Here is a 12,479-nt window from a genome sequence, read left to right as displayed (position 1 = left end):
TTACTACTGAACTTCTGAGAAACATATATGCTAAAGTTCATTGAAAGGGATATGGTATAAAGCATTTTTAAAAACTTCACTTTGGGGGCTGGCCCAGTGGTGCAGTGGTTAAGTTCGCACGCTCTGATTTGGCAGCCCAGGTTCACAGGCTCAGATCCTGGGCGCAGACCTACTCACTGCTTATCAAGCCATGCTGTGGCAGGAGTCCTACACATAAAGTACAGGAAGATAGGCACGGATGTTGGCCCAGGGCCACTCTTCCTCAGCAAAAAGGAGGAAGATTGGCAACAGATGTTAGCTCAGAGCTAATCTGCCTCACAAAAAAAAAAAAAAAAATTCACGTCACCATGGAATCCATTTTAATGTTGTTTCTATTAATCTCTCACAGATTAGGAAAATGCTGACTTTTAAGCCAATTTTTAAAACCAATAATGCTATAAAACTCCAACTATTTGTTTGAAATATAAATGTTTTGATTGAAATATAAATCACAATTGAGTCAATCTCAAATTTCTAAACTGTGTATTTAAGGATTACATTAAAAACAGCTTGTACATGCCAACCTGCAGGTCAGCTCATTGGTAAACCGGGAGATAGAATATACTTAAACACGAAGAAAAAGTTTGATGTTAAGTTTACAAACGAGGTTTAAAATACAAAGCAAACATTATGTGCATACCTTTGTATTTCATACAATGCTTTGTGAAAAGCAGTGTGTTTATTAAAAATGCATTAATCCAGGGCCAGCCCGGTGGCGTAGCAGTTAAGTGCGCGCACTCCGCTTCGGCAGCCCGGGGTTCACAGGTTCGGATCCCCAGTATGCACCAACGCACCGCTTTTCAAGCCATGCCGTGGCGGTGTCCCATATAAAGTAGAAGATGGGCATGGATGTTAGCCCAGGGCCAATTTTCCTCAGCAAAAAGAGGAGGATTGGCAACAGATGTTAGCTCAGGGCTCATCTTCCTCACCAAAAAAAAAAAAAGTATTAATCCATTTGTCCATGACCCATAATCAATAAAATTAACCAAAAATCACAAAAGGAAAAACACTTAGTTTGTACTATTTTTGTGTGTGTGGTGCAAATGAATTAAATATTTTAATTGGGGAACAAGTATAAAATTTTTGTAAAATTAACAAATCGTTTTAGTTTTGACTATATAGGAAGTATTTCTATTTTAAACTAGGTGGATCTGCTAATAACTTTTATTCAAAACATTAGCATGGAAGGTGAACTTTTTAAAATGAAATGAAAATTTGATTTCTTTCTTTTTTTATTTAAACAAATGCCCACACGTAGTAGTCATATATCTTTGAAATAAAGCTTCCTCATAAAACACTAAAGCTACATTTTGTTTATGGACCCTTTTAAGTATCTTTAACACTGCTGTAATTTGATATTTTATTTCATTAATAAAAGCCAAGTCAGTTTTGTCCTAAGTATTCTATCACTATATAGAAAATATGATTAGTTTTGAGTAAAACTTTTTTAGATAGTTTAGAAAGAAAATAATGTCAATTAAAAAATTATCTGATTCTGGAGATGAATAGTGGTAATAGTTTCACAATAATGCGAATGTACTTAATTCCACTGAACTGTACACTTAAAAGCAATTAAAATGGCAAATGTTGTTATGTATGTTTTACTACAATTAAAAAAATAAAAAGTATCTGATTATAAAAGTAAATTTTTAATACAGGAGATTTAGAACATAGTGAAAAATTCAAAGACAACCATTATGAACAATTTGATGTATCTAAACGTCCAGTTTTACTTTTATTTGCTTTAGTGATTATACATATATTTTATACATTTAAACTAATCTTTCAAGATTTTAACAATTATTTAGAATTCATTAGGCTTGCTTTTACCATAAATTTTACACTTAGCTTGAATCCAGAGTAAATATTTATAGTAATAATATCAAGTATAGTAAAACTCTGTCACTTCAAGCTCATTATTTTTACTTGTTTTACATTTGAGTAAAATAAAAGTGAACGTGTAGTTTGCTTATTTCTAACAAGGCAAAATATACATTAATGCATTTTTAATTTTATGCAGTGTAGCTACCATTTTGGGAAATTTAATAAATGATTGTTTTATTCAAAAGTCACAATCATTACTATGAACAGGGTAAAAGGTACAAACATTTGACTTAGCTCTTCTTTGCTCAAAAAACTGGTGACACAGTAGGTAGTGTAAGCCTCCATGATGCCTCAAGACATCAAATACTGTCTTCATCGTTCTCAGCCATCAGCGATTAAAGCAAGACGGGTTCTTCCTCTTATGATACATGCTGTGCTCTTGAGAGAGACTGTTTCATTTTCACTTATTAGTAAAAGTGAGAGAGGAATATTGTTCTTTTATTTCTATAAGAATTAATATTGTTCAGCTTTTATACCATGCTTTTGAAATCACTAGTTTGCTAATATATTGGTTTAGGTATTCCAAGGTACAGGGAAATAATAATTGTTACCAAAAAGGAAAAAGAAAAAAGAAAGGAAAAGAAAAGGAAGGAAGGAAAAAAAACAGTTGCAATGAACTATATTCCTTCTCATAAGTCACTTCTTGAGAAATAAAGTAGGATTCTGATTTTTTAAGTATCTACAAGAATAAAAGCCACAAGCTTTCGCAAATTCCTACAGACAAATTAAATTATTTTGACAGGAAAATATATTTAAAGACCCATTTATGCTCGGTCGTGGTTTTCTCCAACCACGTGACAGTAAAATGTCTGTCAGAAAATCTACTGAACTGGGAATACAAAATCAATGGCAGTGACAGAACACCTCAAAATTTCCAATCTCTGTCTCATTTAAACAGACTGGTCTTTGTATTAGTGTTTAAGCCAACATAAATTATCTTGAATGTAAAACTGCAGCAAGTACACAAAGCAGGCTAACCTAGATACAGCCATGCATCACTCAACGATGGGGTTACGTTCTGAGAAATGCGTTGTTAGGCAATTTCATTGTGAGAACATCATCGAACATACTCACACAACCCTAGATGGTATAGCCTACTACACAGCTAGGCTGTATGGTTATAGCCTATTGCTCCTAGGCTACAAACCTATACAGCATGTTACTGTACTGAATACTGTAGGTAGTTGTAACACAATGGTAAGTATTTGTGTATCTAAACATAGAAGAGGTACAATAAAAACACAGTATAAAACATAAAAAAATGGTACACCTGTATAGGGCACTTACTGTGAATGGAGCTTGCAGGACTGAAGGTTGCTCTGGGTGAGTCAGTGAGTGAGTGGTGAGTGAATGCGAAGGTCTAGGACATCACTGTACACCACTGTACACCTAGGCTACACTAAATTTGTAAAAATACTTTCCTTTCTTCAGTAATAAATTAACCTTGGCTTACTGTAACTTTTTTACTTTATAAACCTTTTTAATTTTGTAACTTTTTGACTGTTTTGTAATAATATTTAGCTTAAAACACAAACACATTGTACAACTGTACAAAAATATTTTCTTTATATCCTTATTCTATAAGCTTTTCTCTATTTTTAATTTATTTTTTTTTTAACTTTTAACCTTTTCTGTTAAAAACTAAGACACACACACATTAGCCTAGGCCTACACAGGGTCAGAATCATCAATATCACTGTCTTCCACCTCCACATCTTATCCCACTAGAAGGTCTTCAAGGGCAATAACACGCATAGAGCTGTCATCTCTTATGATAACAATACCTTCTTCTGGAATACCTCCTGAAGGACCTGCCTAAGGCTCCTCTTGAGGAGCTGTCACTCTTTTCAGAAATATGTCCACGGTGGTTTGCTTGGTTTGTTTTTTTTCCTCACAGATTTGTGTCCTGTAGGTAGATAACGCACCATGAACTTTCCTCTCTATTAACGAAAACTTTTCAGTGTTGGGGTCCATGTTTTCAAACTTTTTAAGGAGCCTCTTAAGGTCTGCAAAAGTTTCTGCTAAACTGTGAATTTTCTTGAAGGTTCTTCTTCTTTTTCTTCTCTTGCAGTTTCTTTTTCTCTTGCCCCTTCTTCAGCTATGCAACATTATGACGGCTACGATGTCACTAGGCGATAGGAAACTTTCAGCTCCGATTATAATCTTAGGAGACCACTGTCGTATATGCGGTCCATCGTTGACCAAAACGTCCTTATGCAGCACATGACTGTATTGAATATCTTGAAGCAGCTGGATTTAAAATAAGTGATGGTTAGCAAAATCTAATAATAAACTTTTGAGGGAGGAAGAGTTGATGCGGATTTTTTATTATGTGTTTGGATTTTAGGCTTTTTTAAAAAATTCTTTTTTATGGTTCTAGACTCATTCTATAAACCAATTTTAACCTTTCTCCCTTTGCTGGATAAGAATAGGGTTGCTTAGTACAGTACAGTGATATTTCCAATACTGTAATGTGGCAGAAAGGATCCAGAAGTCTCCGCATCCATAAAAATTATACAAAGGTTAGTTGCTATGTATTGCTGGTAGCTACCAATCGTGATACGGTTCCAACATTTACCTAACATTTTTTGACAATACTTTTTGGTGCATTTATTCATTTATTTAGGCATTCATTTAACATCAATTGAGCTCTGTTTTTGTGCTGTACACCTGTTTTAGGTACTGGGAATACAACCGTCTGCAATACAAACAAAATCCCTTCCTTTAAGAAGTTTATAATCTACTGGGAAAGCCAACTTTGAAGAAGTAATTACAAATGTGTTTAGTGTAAACTGTCATTGAGAAATGCCAAGTGCTTTGGGATAATTTGACACGGGAGACTAACCTAGACTGGGAGTTCAGGGACAACTTTATTGAGGAAATGATGTTTGAGACTTGAATGACATTTAGAAGTTAGCAGGACTAAGGGGGAGGTAGGAAGGAGGAGCGCCTTTAGGGTAGTGGGAACAGCATGTGCAAGATTTGGAGTATGAAAGAGGAACTCAAAGAAGGTTATTATAGATGGAGCACAGAGAATAAGGGGAGGGAATATTGCATGCCTTGAAGCTAGGAAGATTGGTAGAAGTTAGATCATACAGGGTATTTTAGGCTGTGTTGAGGATTTTAGACTTTATGTGAAATACAGAGAAAGCCATCACAGACAGTAAGAGTTAAACGATTAAATTTGTATATTTAAAGGATCACTGATGAGTCTCTGGATTGGAGGGGAGCAAAATTGGATATGAGGAGATCTACCAGAAGGCTATGCCAGTGGTTTAGCTGAGATATGCAGTACGTTGGGGAGAAACGAAATAAGAGCTTGAGAGCTCCTAGGAGATACAATGAACAAAACTTGGTAACTGTGAGAAAAGATGACTACAGATTTCTTCCTGCTGGTGACATATATTACTAAGATTGATAAGACTGGAAATAATGTTTGTTGGTACACTTCCAACAGCTGAATGTGTATGCGGGCACGTCACTTGTGCATTTTAAAATCAAAATGTGCAATCTAACTAGGCTCATTGAAAACACAGCAAAATCTAAAGTGTTAGCAATTCTGAAACTACTTGTATGTCTAAGATTGAGCAAATAAATATATTATGGATATTAAGAATCAAGTTTCTTATGTCAAAGAAGCTACAAATAATTTCTTATTAGTAGGGGGAAGCTATGATGAACCTTGTGGTGCTAGATTGGAATTGGAGATATCATTATGAATAAATGGTTTTAGACAGATATAGAAATAAAAGAGTGACCATATGTATGTGTATACGTTATATATTTCCTAGCTCTCTTCAGGAAAGGGCCTAGAAGCCTTGACATCATGGCACCAATGAGTACACTTAGTGCCCAGATCTTGGTTTTTAAGCGCTAAACATCAATAAAAGGAACCAGGGTTCCTTGGAGAAATGCCTGACTTCAGGACTGGGGCAGGGAAAGCACGTGATGAGCCTGAAAGATCTAGTGTGCCAGAAAGTAAGGAAATGTTCAAAAAATGATGGAAGCATGTAAAAGAAAGGAGGAGCCAACTTAAAGGAGCTGTCAGTAGCCAAAGTGGGGACAATTTGAGCAATGATCGTAATGGATTATAACCCATAGAACAAAAATAAATATCCAGATATAACTATATAACTCCTAAATATATAAGAGAAAAGGGAAAAAGCTCTTCCTTGCCACAGAACTTCAATTATACACATAGAAGGAATGATGGAAACAGGAAATCACCATTTGAGAAATAACACAGTAATAACTATTTCAGGCAAGAATCACCAGTTAGTGGAAGATATTTATGATAATAAACAGGATATTTACATAGTCACAAAGTATCTCACTATAAGATACTAAATATAAAGGGAAACATAGTAACTACACAGTAGAGAAAGCGGACATCTCCTTAACCAAGTGATCAAAGTAGACACCACTAGTAATGAGATATATAGATATTATGTACTTCCTGATATGATGTACTGAAGACACAACATCATTTTTGTGGTATTCTTGCCAAAAACACATAACTTGAATGGAATCATAGAAAAAAAATCAAACAAACCCAAATTGAGGGCCATGGTACAAATTTACTGACCAGTCTTTCGCAAAAGTGTCAAGATTATGAAAACTGAACAGAGGAACTATGCCAGATTAAAGGAAGCTAAGGAGACCTGACAACTAAATGCAATGGGAAATCCTGGATTAGACCCTAGACCAGAAGGACAGTAGTAGGATAATTAACAAAATTTGAATAAAGGTCTGTAGATTGGTTAACAGAATAATATCAATGTTACTTTTCTGATTTTGATACTTGTATTGTGGTTTTACAAGATGTTAACATTTGAGGAAAGTAAGCAAAGGGCATATGGGAATTCTTTGTGGGAATACTTTGTACTATTTTTATAACTTTTTAATTTTTATAACTTTTTTAAAGTCTGAAATTATTTCAAAATTAAAAAATAAAAAAGATACACAGAACCCCCAATTTAAATGTTTTCTTCACTTTCATGGAAAAGAAAGGATGATACAGTAGGGTTGGTTTTGTTAAATTTAACTTTATATTTATGTTCTATATTTATTTCAGTTACCATAATTATAAAACACTGATCAAAGCATTAGATAATTCTGTAAGTACTGACTGCAAAAATTCTCTACGCTTTTGACACATACTTGTTATTCTTAGCTCTGTCTTTGAATATTTACCTCATTTGAGGAATATTTCAGTCTTCCTATCCTCTTCATAAACATCATCTTGGGAACAGATGTATTTCTATTGTGTTAGCACCATGTATCTTTAAAATATATTAGTAAAATATGGTAACTGTGCTTCGGGAAATGATTTAATGTTAACCTCACTTAAAATAATTAAAGAAGTCCAAGTAATTAATTTCCTGTTTGTTTCAGTTTATTTTTAATTATTGGGAATAACTGGAAATACTGAAATACTTAAAGAAAAGGAGTTGGGACGAAAAGAGGGAAAACGTTCAAAATCTTTAAATATTTGGATAAAACTGTGAATTTTCACTCTACCTTCATTTAACACGTGGATAAGCTGAAGCCTAGAAGCTTAACTGTTTTGCCAGGGTCATACAGTTAACATACTGGACGTGACATTTGAACCTAGGTCTGTTGCGCTCCAAATTTTCCCACAATACTGTAATGAATAAAGGATATACACATTGTTGCTGAATTTCTGAGGAGCCATTACTCTTAAAAAAATTTTTTTTTTTTGCCTATTTGGTAATCAGGTTTTCAGAGGTCAAAACTGTCAACATTTACTTACATTAAGTTTTTAGCTAAAATACAGAGTATTTATAAATTGGTTTTGGACAAGTGAGGAAAAGTAACTTGCATCTACTACGTATCATATCCTTTCCTTCTTGTAAAGCAAGTGAAGTTGCTCCTGTCATGCTCCTGAAAAATAAATACGAAATCTGAACAGCTGATGATTATACAATTACAGGTTGCCATGATAAAGCACACAATCACACCTAATCTTCCTTAAAATAAATGTACTTAACTACACTATAATATATGTTTTAAAATGTTAAACAGAGGAGGAAAAAAGATACACAAAATGTATTGTTTTTTTGAGGGAAAGACGCTAGACGGGTGCATGGTGGGAATTTGAAAAAAACAAAATGAAATCTCTAGTCGTGGAAACCCTTCTTGGCTTGTACTGAAAATGAATTTCCTCATGTAGCCTGTAAATAAGTCAAAACAGAGAAGACTGAACTCGGGGAACAACGTGTGTGTTTGTTAGCCCTGCTAATAACCGAGAGCCAGAAACTTGAGAAAAGGATGATTAGGTTAATGGGATCTTTAGGGCAGATACATCAACCATTTGTTTTTATCCAGGCAACGCACTTTTCCTCTCCTATTCTATTTCCTCATTTCCTACTCCACGTTCTTCTCTTTCACTAATATCCGCTGTCCCTTCCACCCCCAGACCAGGGGTGAGGCATCAACACGAGGGGGAGAGTTTTATTTAGCTTCTTTGGAAATCCTTCTGACTATACAAGTGAATAGGTCAAATTATCTTTATCCATGAAAATGAGTGTTTCTTTTGAAATACAGACTATGGTTCCAAGAAGAGTACGATCACAAAGTCAGAGGCCTTGCGTTGTGGATGTGGATATGAGTTCTCGCTAATAGCCTAAAATTCCATTTTTCCATCCAACTGCAGCATTAAATATTGGAGGTAGGACTACAGACATAGAGACCAGACTGGGAAGCCACAAATTATCTTATTGGTGGTGATTTACTTGTAGTAATACTGTTGAACTTTTATAGAGCACTTCCTGTGTGCCAGGCACTATTTTAAGTGATTGACATGTATGAACTCTTTTAAATCTTTATAATCTTAGGTACTAACCTTATTTCCATTTTATGGATGAGAGAACTGAGGTATAATTAATTACTCAAAGCCACATTGTTGAGATTCTACTATGAACCCTGGTAGTTTATTTATAATGTATTTATTTTTCTAATTTTGCCTTTCTCCTTAAATCTAAAAGGCCACAAAGCTAAACATTTAAGCACAGGTAAGCCCAGGTATAAGCCTACATTTTAGCATCTAAACCAGGTAACAGCTGTGAAGAGAAATTAAAGGTAGTATTTTAAAACTCTGTCTCCCATAGCTACTCTTATCTGCATAAGGTATATTCTAAATCATGATCTTTTTCCCTTTCCTTCCTCCCTCCCTTCCCTCTTTCATTTCTTTTCTAAAAAGGTCTTGATAATGTTAGTAGTGTAGTCATTGATCAAACTGTTTATCTGCAAATGCATCTGGTCAATTCTTCCTCCTCATGAAAAGTAAACAACACTCAACTATGTATCATTTTATCTTAATTCTCAAAAGGAATCAATGAGATGATGTAAAAATTAGGAAGAAACCAAGAGTTTAAAGACTAAGTAACTATGTGTATGGTTCCACAAAACAAATCTAATAATCGATAGTAAGACAAGTGAAAGGGAATAAAGGAATAAACATTTGTTGACTTCTTGCCTAAGAATTAGATGTTTTATAAAATTTATTGTTTATAATGAGGACTTTGGATTTAAAATGCCAAATTTGGTTAGGTTAGTAGGGGAGGAATGGTGTTGATGGAAACACTATTTACTTCTCTCTAGATTGAAAGGGGAATTTAGGCATGGGGTATTTAGCTGATTTGATTATGTACTTTAGCACAGGAGGTATAACGTTCTTCATTGCTTTATAAACATTTACTTTAATTTCTGGGAGATTTTTGTGAACTATCCTATGGTCATGGACTAAATTTTAAAATTATATAAACGATGCCTCTGGTTATAGAACACAGTGCATTCTGTAGTGCACTAGTGTATCTATTCATAGTCAACTTTATTATTTATTCATATGTGTACTTTAAAATTTCTGACTTGTTCTTGACATCAAGAACACATATTTACATATTTTTTTCATTGGAAATATTATGGAATGTAAATTAATATTTAGCATCAACCTGAGTTGATGAAGTGAATTTGCTAGAAAAGGGAATGGTAAACTTCCTTTAAAAAACTTGAAGGTCAAGAATCAATTTTTATATTATTTTCCCTACTTCATAACTGTGGAAAACTATAGCAATCAAGGTCTTACAGTTAAAAGAATTGATATTTCAGGACAAATTATAAAGAGAAGCATTTCCTTTGGAGAACTTTTCTCCCATTGCTACTGTTACTGTGCTGAAGGAATGGTAATTACGTTTCTGGTAGCGTAAGGCTGGTGGTCCAACATGAAAAAGCAAAAAAAAAGTTATTCTATATTGGGTTTTTAAACTGTAGCTTTTAATGTTACAACCCTACATATTAGTGTATATGTGTGTAAATGAATATTTCCTTATTTTCAAAATATCTTAAGATAATGAAGGTAATAATATTCCTGTCAATTAAACTTATTAAATATCATGGGAATATGCTTATGACTTAGTGTTAAATGAAAATAAAAGCAAGATTCAAGACTAAATACGAAATATATTCTATTTTTTTATATCTTCTGACGTGAACAGGTATATTACTTTTTAAGTAGACTTTTGTGAAGTATGACATGCATACAGAAAAGTGCACAATCATAAGTGTACAGTTTGAAGAATTATCCTAAAGTGAACACACCTGTACTATAACCAGTGCCCATATTAAAAAAAGAACACTGCCAGTACTTTCTCATGCTCCCTTTCAGTCACTGCCTCCTGCCTCCTCCAAATAGCCACTATCTGGACTTCTAACACTGTTGAGGAGTTTTGACTGTTTTCGGATTGTATATAAATGGAACTCTCTTGTGTCTGACTTCTTTTGCTCAATATTGCTTGTGAGATTCACCCCTGTTTTTGTAGTTGTTGTTTATTCATTTTTATTGCTGTGTACTATTTGATTATGTGAATATCAATCATAATTTATCCATTCTATGTTTATGAGCACTTGAGTAGTTTCCAGTTTGGGCTTATAATATTTATTACTTTTATACTTAAAAGGGGATTTAAAAACCAGAAATACCAACCAAATCTAGTTTTCAAACGAACAACCTTTAAATTGGCAAATGATTGAGTATGCTAATTACTCCACAAGTTTTCTACTTTTTATGCTTTTTTTTTTTTCTTTTCAGTTCTGATTTATCAGGAATCTGCAGATTTGGGGATGTCTAAACATGTTATTGATTATGCTCAACCTATTTTTCTTATAGGTACTTTGATTTATCTAGTTCAGAGATTTTCAGTCCCTCATAATAGTCATTGTCATTTCAACAATAGAGGCAGCCAGCTCACTCTCCTTTTTTCAACTTCAGAGATACTTAAAAACCTGTCAAAAAAAATTCTGAAAAACTTTCCAGAGGTCACATATAGGGCAACTCCTACTGCCTGCAATAAAGAAATCAAAAGCTCATATAAAAAGCCTCAGAGTCCCAAAACTCCTTGCACCTTAGTCATTATGTAATATTGGTCAGACTTTATGAAGCAAGCTAATGCCTTAGAACTTTTTTTGTTTGTCTTAATATAAATGAGAATAATCACCTCCACTTCTATAGTCACTTCCCATCACCTAAGTTGTTTTCTTGTGAAATCCTGATGCAAGAAATGAGTAAATGGATGAAAAACTGAGAATTAACAGTATGCATATTAATGAGATAGCACCGGAGAGTTAAGTGATAAAGTGTAAAGTCTTCACAGTAGGACCCTGAACAAATTACTAAAATGTGATTTAAGCATATTAAAAAAATACTTCTCAAAGATATCTCTTTAAAGAAAAAACTGAAGTCTCTTTCATCTTTATTCCACAGTCATCACATTGTTCTGCAATTGTTTGTTAACACGTCTGTCTCTTCCTCTAGACTGAGATCCTTTGAGGGAGGGTATTGTAAATTAAATTTTATATATCTTGCATTTAGCACTTAAGTGATCAATTAAATGTTTGATGAATGAGAGAATGAATTAAATGAGTAAATAATTTTTTGAAAAAGAAAAAAAGTTTGAGGGGAGAGGAAAAAAAACATTTCATATGCAATGTATTATCGTTCTGAATTCAACTGTTGACCCTTCCCCAAGTCTGCAATCTTGAATGGTGGAAACAACATCCTCATGAGATCCTGGAAGAGAAGTTCTGCCCTTGTAATCAGGTGTTTGTCAGTAGAGATGCACTCATTTCCACAGGTCTAGTTCTACCTCTGACTAGAGATTAACCAACTGCCATTAGTTTAAATTTGGAGACAACCTGCCTAAAAGTGCACTTAAATTGCAACTGACCTTTGTAAACTGAGTGTAACTGTGGTTGTAACAAACAGAAAATTGAATGATATTATAGCTACACACTGGGAAGGGTTAGGTCAGAGCACTCTTGATGACTTTGAGTTGTTCATCCTCTGGACACCCCGTATTAAACTCCTATTGGCTATTAAAATTTAGGACAGGTTAATGACAACATTCTAGAGTTCAGCAACTCTCAGCACAGTAGACTCAATATAACATTTTTTTGGTCTTTATCATTTTGTTACATATCACTTACCGTATGTGGCTTTAAAAATAATATAGTAAAACATTCTTCAGAATTTTGATTGT

General features: G+C 34.0%; 1 protein-coding gene across 4 annotated transcripts in view; it reads right to left on the bottom strand.

Moving 5' to 3' along the window:
• The window catches only part of UBE2E2 (ubiquitin conjugating enzyme E2 E2), a 348,219-nt gene that overhangs the window by 204,701 nt on the left and 131,039 nt on the right, over nucleotides 1-12,479 (bottom strand). The window contains exon 6 of one of the 4 annotated variants that reach the window (XM_087430611.1): nucleotides 1,734-4,173. The exons of the other annotated variants lie outside the window; for them this stretch is intronic. Coding sequence (XP_087286737.1) covers nucleotides 4,080-4,173 — 94 coding nt within the window. The 3' untranslated portion in view covers nucleotides 1,734-4,079. Of the gene's footprint in view, nucleotides 1-1,733; nucleotides 4,174-12,479 lie in introns of those variants that run through there. 4 annotated transcript variants of the gene reach the window in all.

The sequence above is a fragment of the Ceratotherium simum genome, chromosome 5 (assembly GCF_057802395.1).
Source record: "Ceratotherium simum simum isolate JZ-2026a chromosome 5, ASM5780239v1, whole genome shotgun sequence".
NCBI lineage: Eukaryota > Metazoa > Chordata > Mammalia > Perissodactyla > Rhinocerotidae > Ceratotherium > Ceratotherium simum.
The sequence above is the reverse complement of the archived record's forward strand: the minus strand, read 5'-3'. Positions and strand labels throughout refer to the sequence as shown.